Below are 16,022 nucleotides of genomic sequence, written 5' to 3'. Positions count from 1 at the left end.
TGTGGTCTGTCTATCTATCTATCTATCTATCTATCTATCTATCTATCTATCTATCTATCTATCTATCTATCTATCTATCTCTATGCATCTAGATCTATATAGATCTATCTATATCTATATCTATCTGTATATATAGATAGATATATAGATCTAGATACATAGAGATAGATGGATAGATCTATATATAGATTTATCTATATATCGCTCTCTATATATCTAGATATATATAATGGAATTTTATGCTTCCATCAGAATGAATAACACCACCCCCATTTGTTAGGAAATGGAAAAACTTCAAAAAAATTATACCAAGTGAAGTAAGCCAGACACAAAGAAACAGGTCCCATGATTTCCCTTATTTGAAATAACTAAAGCAATCTTACCAGACAAGCAGAAAAGGTCAAATGCTATGAACATTTGACCATATAAGATGGTACTAAGTGAAACAAACCCCAAGATAGAGCCACAAGAGGGTTTATCTTTGTTGCTTTTGTTTTTAAAGTACTTAGAATGTACTATGTGATTTCTTTCCTATGTTCTTCGCTATTGGTATAATCCCTGTTTTCACTGTATTTGATTCCAGTACCCTGCATCTTATATATATATTTTTCTAATTTGGGGAGGGGAAAGGAAATAACAAAATGCTGAAACAAGGATACAGGCTGACTCATTGTTACAATGAGATGTACAAGGCACTATTGTTAAAAATGATCTCTACAACTTTGAGGGGGGTTGGGAAGGAGGGGAAGGGATGGGTGGGGAATAACAAAGGAGGGAGTAACAATGCTCAAGAGTAAATGTACTCATTACTCATGTAACTGTAACCCCTCTGTTCAACATTTTACAGTAATACACACACACACACACACACACACACACACACACACACACACACACACACACACACATATATATAATAAAACTGTCCCATGACAGAATCTCAGAGACAGCAGTGAGCAGAGCAGGGCAGTGTCTGAGGAAGCTCCTCACAGTCCTCCACCCTCCCAAGTACTAAAAGTCCCAGCAGGACCACCTATCCAAAAGTCTAATCAGCCATGATGTGAGGTTTCTACTGCTTGACCTCTGGAGGACACATTCAAGGTCCACTTTGGTGGAGTTGCTGTCATATGGGGCTGATCATAATTTGCAATCAATTCCTTCTGATGGTCTTTTGGGCAATTGTCTATCTCTTATTATTCCTAGTTTGTATCCAATTCTGTATAATTGCTATTAATTGTGGAATAAATTTCTAGGAAAAGAATGTTGAAATTAAAGAACATTTGTTTCCAATTTTGAATTATATTCTCTTTTCATAAATATTGTATTGATTACAGTGCTAGCAACAATTCACACAAGATAATTTTGGCTTTTTCCTATCCATACCAGAATTGTAAGATGAGAAGTGTCTTTGACATCAGAGTTAAAAAGAACTTTGGCATGGATTGGTTTTTTTTAGTAGTGAGTAAGTATGAATATCTTATATAATATGAAAGTCATATTTGTTTCTTATATCTACTGATTATTTTTATATTATTAAGTTATCAATATTAAAAATATTTTAAAAGCATATTTTTATTTGTTAAAGAAATTATGAAACTCTTGAAATACTTTCTCAATTCATTTGCTGGAGGAGGGTTCACTAAACATGTGCTGCTCTGTTTTAATAGAAGATCATGTCACATTTATTTTCAAATTCACATAAACAAAATTGTTCACTTTCTTTTGCCTTCTAGAATTTTCATTCTTAGAAAGAGCTTCATCATTTTAGTTTTTAAATGATTACCTTGTTTCCTTTAACATACATTTAAACTACATTTAAAGATTATATAAGAAATGTACTCATTTCTTTACTCATGTAATTGTAATCCCTTTCTACAGCCTCTTTAAAATGAAATAAAATTTAAAAAATACATAAATACATAACATAACCTTTCAAATATTTTAAAATTTCACTTTAAGCTAATTTGAGATTTTTGTGTATCTTAAACCAATTAAGAAATTTTAATAAATGTGTTATGTAATTCCTTTCTTTCATGGTGTGGTAGGTAACATATAAGTCATATATTTAAAAAACATTTCGGTAAGAGTATGGTACCCAGCTGTGTGCTCATAGATCGCACCTATAATCTTAACTACTTAGGGGCTGAGATATGAGGATTGCAGTGTGAAGGCAGCTTGAACAGGAAAGTCTGTGAGATTCTTATCTCCAAGTAACCACCAAAAAGGTCGAAAGTGGAGCTTTGGCTCAAGTGGTAGAGCACTAACCTTGAGCAAAGGTGCTCAGGGACATTTCTCAGGCCCTGAGTTCAAGCCCTACAATTGATACATAAAGGGCAGTGTATGTATGTGTTGGGGGGAATTCAGGTATATGTAAGATGGAGATGCAAAACAAGGGCACTGAGCACTTGTGAAAAGACAGAACTTCTTGGATTACAAGGACATCAGAGCTCTGAAGTACTAAAAGGATATGATTTTTGAATCCATTCTTACCCCAGGGTGATGGAAATGTGAGCTACAACATTTGCTATGGTCTTTTTCCCAGTGTTTGAAGAGTCATGTGAGTCAAGTAATGTGCACTGGGAGACACTGGGATCAAAGGAAGTCACTGCAGCCTTCCTGCTTCTGATCTGTGCAGCAGGATTTGACAAACTCTGTTTGCATTTACCATCTAGGATAGAAAAGAGTAGCAGATATCTGCCAATGTCTTACTGTGCCAAATGGCACATTGGTTGCCTCATAGACATTCATCATACATATCACTTGATGGACATCCTTAAGGTAGTCTAACATGAGAATGAGAGTTACCATAGTTTCTTGATAAATAAGGATACATGTGGACCCATTGCAACAATGAGATGTACAAAATGCTATGTTAAAAACGAACTTTACAACTTTGCGGGGCGGGGTGGGAAGAGTGGGGAGGAGTGTAGTCGTGTACTTGTGGAGATGGAGATGGGAGGGCAGGGATGGTAGGGGAAAAACAAAGGAGGAGGCAACAATGCTTGATAAGAAATGTACTTATTGCCTTGCTCATGTAATTGTAACCCATCTGTATGGTATTTTCACAATAAAAAACATAAAAAATAGTAACATACTATAGTCATTGTTGAAAAGGAATATTGGGCTGCGTTATTTAAGTAGCTTTAGAATACAATTCAATAGAATTTGGGCTGTTTAAAGCAGCAGCATGTGCTCTGACAGTGGGCCATTGGAGGTCAAGGAAATGAACCCCTCAGTCATCTCTCCATCGGCTTGTAACCAGTCTCATGATTAACCAGACACAAATAGACTCATGGTAGAAACCAAAACAGTAACCCTGGTTCTGACCAATAGCACTGCAATGAAACCAATCTTAGGTTCAGATTCCTTGCTTATCTCTGTTCCTTCCAAGAAGGCTGCTGAATTTTCTTCTGTAACTGAAGTTGAGAGTCTCTCCATTTTCCAAGTTTATATAGCCACTTGTTGGGAGATTGTGAAATAGAACGCAGGGTCCTGACCCCAATGCTCTTTCTTCTCAACACCATTTTTGACTCGGCTCTTCAAGGCTAGAGAGTTTTCCTGACACATAACTCTTGTCTTTCAGTATAATCAGTATTGCCTGCTGCTGTTCTGACAATCTGTCTTTTTTTATGATCATCGAAGAAACCTGGCTGCACAAGTTAGAAAAGGCTCAATTCCCTGAAGCAGGGGTTGCTTGAGAGAAATATTTCAAAATGTGTCTTTCCTAGAAAGCATTTTTCAAATCTGATACCAAGACAAGCAGGCAGACTTATTTTTTTTCTTTTTTTTTTTTCTGTCAGTCTTGGGGCTTGAACTCTGGGCCTGGGAGCTGTCCCTGAGCTCTTCCGCTCAAGGCTAGTGCTGTATACTTGAGACGATTTTCTGGTGGTCTATTGGAGAGAAGAGTCTCATGGATTTTGCTGCTCAGGCTGACCCTCAGATCTCAACCTCCTGAGTAGCTAGGATTACAGGCATGAGGCACCGGTGCCCAGCTAGGCAGACTGATTTCTAAAGTTGTAATTTCATACGTTGAAGGACATACAGGATTTCATTTCCCTAAATGTTGAAATTTATTTCATTGTCACCCAGCTGTGATTTCCTACAGCTTCTGTACATAAGACAATGCAGACAGGCAAATAAAGGCTGACGAATGTGTGGTTATTATCAGGGTGAATTTTAGCGTCATCTCCTTGTACTTTTGAAGTAAAGTATTGGTGGAAGACTGGATATTTATTTCATGAGTTTTTAATTGGTTGTTTTCTTTGAGTTCATAGAAGTTATCTCTGGGCTTTGAGGTAATTCTTGGATAGTACATTCTCTTTGTATTTTCAATCAATGAATAAGGTTGACAAAGGAGAATGATAGGCACTCACAAACTTCCAACAGTCAGCAACTCAAAAATACATACTTGGCATCTTGAATTTTGAGTCAAATGATGACAAGTTATTTTCAAAGCTAATGAAAGACATATCCTATTTACAATGCACTAAAATTATGATCAAAAGAAGAGATATTTATTTAAGCCTGGGATGGTGATTGAAAAATAAAGTAGGCCAGTTCTTAATTTTTCATTTATTCCTCTCCATTTTCACTGTGCTGTTGTGTAACCCACTAATGACTGAAATTGTTTCCTTAACAGGCTTTCCCAGCCTCTGTCCAGCAATGCCTTCTCCCATCCACCTGCCAAACCAAGTTGCACATAACCTTTACAGCAACTGCTCTACAACAGTACTGCTTAGACATCAGGAGACTTCAAGGGACTTCACAATGGCCTGGAAGACTCTTACATAAACAGGATTTTCTCCCACATTTTCTCCTGCAGTAGGTCTGGGAGCAGCTGCTGAATGGGTGCATTTTAACAAGTTTCCAAATGTTTCTAAACAGGATGGCCCCTACACCAAACATTTAGAATTGCTTAAAATGTAATACTGATTATGTAACTATGCTAGAAATAATTCTTTAGTGTTCTGTATTCTTTGCAATGTTCATTCTTTATTAAGGCCTATATGGCCTTCCATCATCTAGTCGTTTGCCAATCCTGATATTGTCTTTTATTCTCCCCTGCTTCAGATGGTTTATTTAATACTCCCATGTCCAGGGTAAACGAGATAGAGACACATACACACAAAAATGTATTTATATATGTCTGCGTATGACTATAAACATAAGATTAGTCTGTTTTAATGACATGTAGTACATATAATTCTCAAAAAACTATGCAAAATATTTATGATAAATAATCTTTAAGATAAGCAATCTTGATTGTTTCAAAATGCTTTTGACATTTTAGTATTTTTCTTGCTGAACTCTTTTATCTGTAGTGACATATGTTTTCTGTTACATGTCCTTTATATTGCTTTATTTCTTTCACCAGTCTTTTAAGAGTTGGAAATTATTTCTTTTTTTTTCAAGTGATTAGGGGTTTGAACTCAAGCCTTTGTACTAACAGTCACATCACTCTGCTAGTCCCTTTTTTGTGTGGGCCATTTTCAAGATGTGGTCTTCCTTAATGACTGAAGTGAGATCCTCCTAATTGTGTTTCTTTTTGTTGCTGGGAAAACAGACATGCACGATTGTACTCAGTTACTGGTTAAGATGGAGTTTCCTGAGCATTCATGATAAGGCTGATGGTCCTTCATCATAGCCTTAAACTTTGACTTCCCAGTCTCTACCTTCCAGATCTCTAGGAATACAGATATGAACTACTATGGCAAGCAAAAATTAATATTAAACACAGAGCCATAAGAAAACAGGCTTCCAGCCAGATACTTTTCTGACTTCTGGTATAGATAGTCAATAATGATCCAAATCTTGACTTGTAGTGCTTATCATCGTCTTTGATATAAATTCTCCATGTTGGTAGATTTCAAACTATCAAGAAGCTTGTCATTAGCCATGGAGTTACAAAAGATCTACTGTAACAGCCCAAAAATGTTGAGTATTTGCACTATACAGACTGAATAATTAAAAACAACAACAACAACAAAAACCCTCAAGTGGATAGGTGAGATGAAGTTAGTTAGTAAAATCATTAGATGTCAATAAATTAATTACAATTTAAAATATTTTAAATAAGTTATTTAATTGCAAGTTTATGTAACTTAACCTGCAGTAACGATTGTGGTTTGTGCTAGCTCATGGTATTCTTGGCAATTTGAACTTTAACCTTGAAGAACTGAATAGACTCTATACTCTAGTGTTGGATTGTTATTTTAAATTCCAAAAAATTATGGACTGTTTGGCATTCCAGTCCCTGTAGCTGGTCTGCCTTTCAGAACCTCCATATTAGGATAAAGGCAACCTTTTTTCAAGACTTAGAAGTGTCTTCCACCATGTTTACCATTTCTCTGCTAAGACAAAATTTCTCCCCGTCTCTTGTTTAGTGACGGGGCACTATCCCTTCTACAGCTCTTATCTCCTTGTTCTGCAGTGGCTTATTATGAGTGTTAAATGGTACATCTTCCAGTTCAAGGAGTCAAACTCATGCATGTCCAAGCCAGGCACAGAGCCTAGGATATGACAGCAGCACAATATATACTACTTGAATTGAACTACTGCTGAAGATCAGTTTGCAGAGCTCTAAGCAAACGTCTTTGTATTGCAGAGTTAATACATTTAACATGCCTCTTCTATGAAAGTGCAGGGAGACATGAATAACCAAGAATATGATGCATTATACTCATAATCTGACTTATGGCATTGTAACCTCTTCATAAAACTACTTTTTTTGTATGTGTAACATTTCTAGGGCTTTAACTCAGGGTCTGGATGCTGTTCCTCAACTTGTTGCTCAAGACTAGCATTCTAACATTTGAGCTGTAGCTCCATTTCTATCACTTTTGCTGCTTAATTGGAGATAAAAGTCTCACATACATTCTTGCCGTGGCTCGGTTCAAACCATGACCTCAGATCCCAGCCCTCTGAGTAGCTAGCATTATATGTGTGAGCTACTGTGCCTAGCTTGTATAACTACTTAATGATAAGAAAACCTAGATCTGTTTTGAAATGACGAGGGGGGTGAGGCCAAGGAAAGAAGGGTAGTCAATTAGACAGAGGAAAGGTGGGCAAAAACATAAATAATATTATGTATTTTATGTATATCATATATAATATTTTGTGTGTATGTAAATAGACCTAGGAAATCTGAGAGGATGGGTAGGATTTGGAGAGATGAGGGAGAAGGAATAAAGTGATGACATTAATCCAGATGCATTGTTCTCATATACTGACTTGTGGAATTGAAACTCTTTTTACAATGACTTAAGATAATTTTTAAAAATGGAAAGAGAAGAAGAAAACGGTGCTGATAAGGCAGGTGTCAGATTCCTGGAGATTTTGTTTTTACTTTCCATCTCTCTTATTAGCTTCAGCTAATTGAAGTTGTTTTTCAAGAATGTCTATGTATAATCAAGAGACTCACCACAGACACAAGAAGGCTAGAAAGCATGAGAGCACGCACATGCACATGCGTGCACACACATGTACTCAGGAATACACACACACTAAAACTCATGCACACTCCAATTTAAAGGGAGACCTGCTGATTTCAGTGCACACAGCTGCTTCCTTCTGAGTAACCCCATGTGGCCGCTGCATTGGCTCACACTTTCTTTTTAGCCTCTGGAGAAGATAGAGGAGAGATAACCCCCCGCCATGATGAGGTTTTGAGAGCTCCCCATCTTCTCTCCAAGAGTGTTTTATAATTATCTTGCTTCTCTGAGTAACAGCCTGGGTGCTGGCAGAATGCACTTACCTCATAGTCAATGTCCAGTGCATCAGCTTCACCCTTGGTCCGGAAGTGCTCTGTGTGTTTGTCCACAGTGAAGTTCACCTGTTTTCCCACTCGCTCAATGAGGACTGAATGCCAGTGTTGGTCATCCAGCAGGCTGCCCAAAGTGGCTAAGGGTGGGCTGCTGCTCAGCCGGGCTTTGCTGTCATCTGTGAAGGGGGAGAAAAGTAGGAGTATCTTTGTAAAGGGTCACTTTGAGTATTAAAAGGTCCTCTGAGTTAGGCCAGCTCACTGTTCAAGAGGTGAGCAGTGATCACCACTTTCTAGACTGAAACTTTGCAAGATTTCTCAGGGAATGACAGTCATTCATGTGCCTGCTTCTAGATGGAATATTCCAGAACTCAAACCACTAAACAGTATACAGACTTATTATCCTAGTAGTTCCTCGGATAACATGAAAACAGAGGCTTTCTCTTTTAGATTCAAAGCAAATATACACATACACACAAATTCATTGAGTTTGTTTTCTCTTGAATGGAGAAGGAAATCTCCTGAGTTGTGTTTTGGAAGAAGGGCAAATTTGGGATAAACCAAGGGCACACAGTGGGCACCGTGAGTTGGGGAAGTCTGTCTGCTAAGAAAAGGGAGAGAACATTAGCATGCTCTGACTCCTCTATTGTAAAAACTGGCTACTGCATGATCAACACTGAAGCAGGAAGTTCACAGCCTCCATTTTTAATCCTGTGAGGGAAAATTAGCATCTGTTTTTTACTATGAAGAAGCTGAGATGCTGTCAGGTTCTGCCTACATGGTCAGCAATGTATCCAGAATTTGGCCCAGTTTTGTATGGCCTGGTTTACTGCAATTAATGTTCATATGGGATCATTAATCATATTCTTGAGGATTCAGGCAACATGGAACTTGGAACACTATCTGGGAGGATTTGAGAGATTCAGGTGGAGGGTTACTTTCCATTTATGACTGCCTGGCTCCTTTCCTCTTTTTTCCTCCAATTTTATGGAAGGATTACAGCCTCTTCCTATGCCCGGCCCCAGAATTTATCTCAGTCTTAGCAAAATAAACAATTAGATTCAACTAGTCCTTACATACATAATATTTCAGTTTGGGGAGTATTTAGGAATTTGGCTCTCTTAGAAATAAATGCTAAATATCACCTCTCTCTGCTATGATGTGTATGCGCACGCGCGCACGCACGCGCGCGCGCGCACACACACACACACACACACACACACAAACACACAGAGCAGTAACAGCCTGCCTTGCAGTGTGACATTCAGTGGCAGAAGCTGCCATTTCCCTGGCAGGCTGCTGACTCCTACCTCCAGCATGGCCCTATGTCTTTGTTCTGGTCTCTGAGTGACACCGTGTTTCATACAGGAGTGGGAGTAGAGACTGCAAATGTATAATTGGAAATCAAGAGCTGATGACTTAATGCTTAACTCATATTTTGTTGAGTTGTTGTTTTCTTGTTCCATAAACTTTAAGTCTACAACACTTGTCAGATTATGATTAAAAGTTAATAGATACTTTTCTTTTTCCATTCTATTTCTGTTTGAGATAGGAAGAAGAAATAAATCCTTCTTTCTCTACTTGTAAAAGGGACTGTGAGGGTCATGGTGTGCTGACCACTGAGCCTTATGGTGGGACTCTCAACATAAAGCTATACTTAGGTGTCTTATAGGAGCCCTGAATGCAATAAACCATGGGATGACCAATCAGGGCTTGGGAAGATAGAGTCCAAAGCAACATCTGGGTGTGTTATACAGGAAGCAGGAGCATCATTACCCAGCTATGAGATGTAGGTGACGTGCAGACTTTGGTGCTGGGAAGGATAGAGAGCTCCCAGCTACAAGTTTGAGAGCTGGCTGGAAGGGCTGGCTCCTTTTTGTGACTGAACCCTAAGTCACAGAGCCGACATTTCATCTTTAAGGAAAAGATGCCAAGACAAACCAATAAGTTAGAAATGACTAGTTTGGATTTACACTGTTATATTGGTATGTACAGAAGAAACTTCGATTTCTATTTTAAATTGTCCTCTATGGAGGCAGAACTTATTTAAATTTCTGCTACAAATTCATGAGTTACCTCAAGAATATATAGAAGTTACCCCAAGAATATACAGCCAAGATTGAAAATTTTGCCTATCTGAGAAATAAAAACTTATATTTATGAATAATTGTAATATATGTATCTCTGGATGATGAAATTGAAAAACCTCTTCAATTTTATTTTCTTTCTGTGAACTCTATTCTTTGCCTAAAATTTTTAATCTGTATTTAACCCAATACCTATAATTTTGACAATATCTTTGCTTTTTATTTTACTATAGATGCTTCTTTTCTGTTTTTACTTGTTTCTTTTATTAATTACTCAAGATATATGGGGTTGAGAAGCCATTGTTTTCTTTTATTCAATGGCTTCTGGGAGTGAGTTATGATTTAAAAGGTAAACACTTTTGTCCAATCACACCCATATCACAGAAGTACTCTCCCAAGTTTTCTCACTTTTATTTGATTAGGAATTCATTATGATGATAAAATAACATACAGCTTTATCTTTGAATTATGTTTTTAGATAATTACCAAGTTGACTCAAATCCATAACTTAAAATTCCTGTGGTTTGAATAAAGAGCTTTGCATTACAGGACTTATTACTTATGCTGACTTTTTCAGCCACATTTAACTGCTGATTTTGGAGACATAGTCTCTCAAACTTTTCTTCCCTACTGGCTCTGAACCATATATGCAGTCCTGTGGATCTTAGCCTGCTGAGAAAAGATTGTAAGAGGAAATCACAAGTGTCCCACCTGGGATGACCATTTTAAGGAATCAGGGTAAGATTCAGATATGAAGAGTGACACTAAACTGGATATATGAATCATTTATGCCGATCACATCAGTTTTCACAGTGCATAGAGTGAGCTCCTTTTATTTGAACCTTCAGTAAATGTTCAAGTTGGGTTTTGCCAGGATAGTGCCATTGTGTCCACTGCTGCTGTACTCATTCCCACTTGTTGTGGGCTCCATCTCTGCACCAGAGAGCACCAGGAGAGCACCAGAACTCCACCTGCCTCTCCAAGTCCACACTTAGCCTTCTTCCTTTTCTCTGTCTTTCCTCTGTTGCAGAAAATTGGCTATTTTCTTTTTTTGCTCAACAATTCTGTTCTCACTCAGCAATTCCGCTCCTTAATTCTAAGAGTTTGGCATAATAAAAACATGCAGCCTCTTCGATGGCAATTCTATTTGTTCCATGTGTTTAATGAATAAGTAACTAAACCTTAATTAAGACACAACATAGCTCATGAAATAATTATGAATACATAAATCAATTTGTTGACCTTTCCTCAAAATGGATTAGCATTATTTGTTGCTTATCTTGTTCATTTACTGAGCTAATATTTTCTTGCCTGAAGATATTCTAAAATTGAATCCCATCAATCTTTCAAAATCTATATTTCAGTAAGTATTGAGAAACTTTAAAAATGCTTATAACTTTTTACCTGTTGATTCACCTTCTGGAACTCTATTCTAAAAAAATAAGTTGAAATGTGGCAAACAAGTGACATGACTAGAGTGATTTGAAAAGCAGAGATAATGTTCAAACATTTGGAAAGAGAAAATGTACACTGTGAGTACATATAAAATAGAAAAATGAAATATTATGAAGACATGAACATAATGCTTGTAAAATACTTCTCAGTTAAAAATGTGTACAATAGTGAATGCCCTTTTGAGAAAATAAGAAGCAATATCTTATAAAGAAAAGGTTTAATAATATGTACATTCTTGACAAAATATATAAAACAATAGGAAAATATGAATATAGGCTAAACAGCTAATAGAAAAGTCAAAGGTGCAAGGGGTTATCCTGCGTTCTTGTTTCAGCATTTTGTTATTCTCCTTCCCCTCCACAAATTAGACAAATGTATGTTCAAGATTCAAAATGCATATTGGAAATGAACTTTACAACTTCAGGAGAGGAGGAGTAAGGGGGTAACAATGCTAGACAAGAAATGTACTCATTGCCTTCTCTATACAATATCTTTACAATAAAATATTTTTTAAAAAAAATCAAAGGTAAGCACTGTGAGCTGCTAAAAGCACATTTATCATATTTTTTTCTTTCTTTTCTGTAGTTTAGAGTAAGTATAATCATTTTAATATTGGGAAAACAAACTTCATTAAAACAATAATTCTTGCTGTGAAAAACTGATTCATTAAAAATGATATCAGTGATACATATATTACAAAATATTTCCTGAGTTATGCATTGTTATTCTTATTTATTATTGTTTCAAGTTCGAAACATTTTCTAGGCAAGTGCTTTACCACTGAGCTATACCTGTAGCCTGTAAAGTTACACTTGAATTAACCCTAAGGGAGAGACATTGATGAATTTCTTCTCCCCTCCCCATTATTATTCTAGGTTAACACTCAGATATCTTGTATTAAAACAAGGTTAGTGAAAGTTGGCCTGATTAAACAACTGGGAAAACAGAATTCATGCTCTTCATAGAGAAGTACATTTAGAATTCTATCTATGAATTTAAAATAAAGAATGGTAGTCCTAGAAAACACCTCATCTTACCTATAATCTTCATTATTAGAAATTATAATAAAAACCTAATCCTCAGGACATTATCAAATGCTCTATCTTGCAATATCTATTTCAGGGTTTTATCTCAGTGGTACTTGTGGTTCAATTACATATTTTTACCTAGTTTTAAATTTAATAAGTCAAGATAAAAATCCTCATGGGCAACTGAGAAGGGCAAACACAATAAAACTATAAGGAAGCTAACTTTGGACCAGAAACATAAGGAAAACTATTTCTAATTAAGTAAAAGTGTTTTTCTTTGTCTTGAGATATACTTTTTAAAAAAGGAGCTGGAAATGTTTGCATTTTTCTCTCCCTTTATATCTCCCACTCCCATCTCCCACTCAGTATGCTGCGCTTGAATAAACCAGACCCTTCACCCTTAGAATTCACATGTTCTGGTTAAAGAATGAATGAACGTTTAAATCTTCTTGCTGAGGTTTAACAGTTGAGAAATAGATGTCACTTTAACTGTCTTGCTCTGTAGTTTTCAGACAGCCTGAGAAAAGGAAGCTAAGCACTATGTTAAGATGATTTTTCAGTTTAAAAAAATCCATTCTTGGAAAGGGCTTGTTTTACTGTGGATAAAATAGGTAGTGACTCTGGTAATTCCCTGTAACTACCTTCATCTGACCTTCAGAATCAACACTTCCCAATTCAAGTTTCCAGTTATCAATATTGGCATTCACTTGTATTTGTAAGATAATTACATAAGGCAAACAATGTATGTATTGCTTGAATTTTTCCTCAACGCAGCTCCACAAAAAAGCTTATCACAGCCAGACACTAGTGGCTCCTACCTGTAATAATAGCTATTCAGGTATCTGAGATCTGAGGATCATGATTCAAAACCAGCCAGGGCAGGAAAGTACATGAGACACTTATCTCCAATCAACTACCAAAAAGCCAGAACTGGAGAGTTAGCTTAGATATAGCTCAGGGACCATACCCAGGCCCCTCCTGGGTTCAAACCTCAGGACACCCACACCAACACCCATACCCACTTACACTTCAGGATTTATGAGTTTTCCTAATGGTGTACCTGATTCGTATTTATCTCCTTTGACTTTTCTATCTTATACAAATATTATGATAAAACTATTAGCAGTTCTGCGTTTTGAGATTAGGGCCTTTGTGCTTGCTTATGGTGGAGACTCTACCATTTGAACCATCCTTCTAGTCCATCTCTTTGCTGATTCTTTTGGAGATGGAATCATATAACTTTTTCTCTCCACATTGGCTTTGATCAACAATTGTCTAGATATTGGCTTCCTGAATAGCTAGGATTACAGATATGATCTTCAGTGGCAGCCTTTTAATATATCTATGTTATTTAGTTTTGTTGATGAATACTTATTCTGCATTGATTATTACCAAAAGACTAGAAGAGAAGTAGAAAGAATTATTTTGCTAGACTTGAAATTTCCTTAAAAATTAGCAAATTCAACTTTGAGCCTAGCAGTACAGAGATCAGTACTTGACTTAATGACTTGCAGGAATGATTGAGTCTATGAAAAATAGGGCATATCTCATCACATTGGCTGTTTGAAATGTGTACCTTCCTCTTTCTTCATTAGTAAGTGACCAGATAACCTGAGGCCAATCTTGGACCCCTCTGTTCAACTTACCTCTCTATTCTTCTTATATTGATCACATGATATTAAATACATAATTATCTTTTAAAGGTATTTAGCATGTTAGTGATGACTGTAAGATCACTAGTACAGTTGTATTCAAAGTTGGCCCTAGTTCCTTGTCTAAAACAACAGAGGCACGGAGATTTTGCTCAAGTGTCAGGGAATCACCAGATAGGTTTATTATAATACTTTTGTTATGTTTTGTTTTGAGATGAGTAGATTGTCATGTATATGTGTATGTGTGTGTATATTTATATATACATACATATAATACATCAGCAATGTTTAATATGGTGGCTGAATATGAACTCACACACAAAAAAGCAACTTGAAGTCTGGGTGCCTGAAATTCATGCCTAAAATCTTATCTACTCAGGAGGCTGAGATCTGAGGATCATGGTTGGAAGCCAGCAGGCACAGGGAAGTCCTAGAGATTCTTATTCCCAATTAACCAGCCAAAACCCAGAAAGTGGACCTGTGGCTCAATTGGTAGGATATTAGGTGTCAGTGAAAATGCTCAGGGACAGTACCTAGGCATTGATTTCAAGCTCCAGGAATGGCAACACACACACACACACACACACACACACACACACACACACACTAACAACTTGAAAAAAATACAATATTTCAAGAGACCTGATAAAATATTTGTTATTTGTTCACTGGTTTCTTAAGCTACTTGAATTTGAAAGGGATAAAACAAATATTCACTAGACATTTTGGGAGATGTTGAAAGCCTTCATTGATGTGTCAATGGATTGACCAAGCAATTCGGTTTTGCCCTTTGAACACTGCTCTTAGGCCTTGAAGGACACTCTGTTCTAAACATTTGGTGGATTCCTGGAATCCTGGATGTTCTCTTCACTAGAGAGGTACATACTGGGGATAGACTTAACACACTGCCTCAGATCAAAGATGCTGAACTCTTGTAAGGATGAATGACCTCCATGCACTATTGATGCCTTGTTTAGATCATACAATAGTCCTCCAGTCACATAATTCTTCTGCTCTTTGATTCTCCACCTGCCTGTGTGGCTTAGGTTGTTGTCATTCTGCAGAGTGCAGACTGCCATGGGCCATCTGAATGACATGTGCAGATGTGGGAAAGGGAATGTTGCAACCCCCTTGTGAATCGACAAAGGAAATATTCCCATTTAATAGTTTTCGAGAAAAAGAAATTAATGTTCATGTAGCCTAAGAAAGTAGGTCAAGGAGAACGCTACAGTTAAATTGCACCGCAGAACTGATTTTGCCCAGACTAGACACAGTAAGGGAACTACATAATGCAAACAAGAAAGTCTCCAAAAGGCTTCTTTTTCATATGAGTCAGTTTGGAATTCTGTTATTTCTTCCTGCTATCTCTGCCCATCTTTATATGGAGTCCAAAAGGATTCGAAGAAATACCTCAAATACCAATTGTCTGTCTCTAGGGGTGAGTCTGCAGAAATTTTAGTTATTATGTCTCTCCAGTTTATATCTAAAATACATTTTACTAATTTCTTCAAGACCTCTATGTAATTTGAGCTTACAAATGAAGAAGAGCATTTCTTCTTCATTTATATTTGTTAGTAAATACTAAAAAGGAAAAAAGAAGTCTTCCATTTGTTTAGTATTAATAAATATTAAATGAGATGCAAGAAGGCATTCTCCTATCAAATGGTAACTTTTCCAAAAAATGGCATTTATTTTCTGATTTGTTTTCTTGTGGAATATCTTGCTCAGCTTTCCTTTAGGAATTTTGTTCCTTGCCTCCTTCACATTGCTTACCTTAACTTTTTTTTCCACATGTAAAAGGTTAAGACTCTTTCCCATTTTCCCGGGGGTAAGGAGCTGCTTATGAATATAGACCTACTACCATTGGAACAAGCCAGGATGGAACCTCTCAACTCCTCACCATAGAAAGCAGACATCTTAATCAGGCAGAGGTGGAAGTACTGTAGGTACTAAAATTATTGGCATTTGACAAATCTTAAGCTCACCCAAGTACAGCCGGAAAACTTGTTAAAAAATACGATGTTTTTCCTTAACAAAAAAT

General features: G+C 36.8%; 1 protein-coding gene across 2 annotated transcripts in view; it reads right to left on the bottom strand.

Moving 5' to 3' along the window:
* Positions 1-16,022, bottom strand: part of Cntnap5 (contactin associated protein-like 5) — a 921,488-nt gene that overhangs the window by 448,791 nt on the left and 456,675 nt on the right. For both annotated transcript variants that reach the window (XM_013020681.1, XM_013020682.1), the window contains exon 6: positions 7,754-7,938. In XM_013020681.1, coding sequence (XP_012876135.1) covers positions 7,754-7,938 — 185 coding nt within the window. The remainder of the gene's footprint in view (positions 1-7,753; positions 7,939-16,022) is intronic.

Source organism: Dipodomys ordii, unplaced genomic scaffold, assembly GCF_000151885.1.
Source record: "Dipodomys ordii isolate 6190 unplaced genomic scaffold, Dord_2.0 Scaffold52, whole genome shotgun sequence".
NCBI classification, from domain to species: Eukaryota; Metazoa; Chordata; class Mammalia; order Rodentia; family Heteromyidae; genus Dipodomys; species Dipodomys ordii.
The sequence above is the reverse complement of the archived record's forward strand: the minus strand, read 5'-3'. Positions and strand labels throughout refer to the sequence as shown.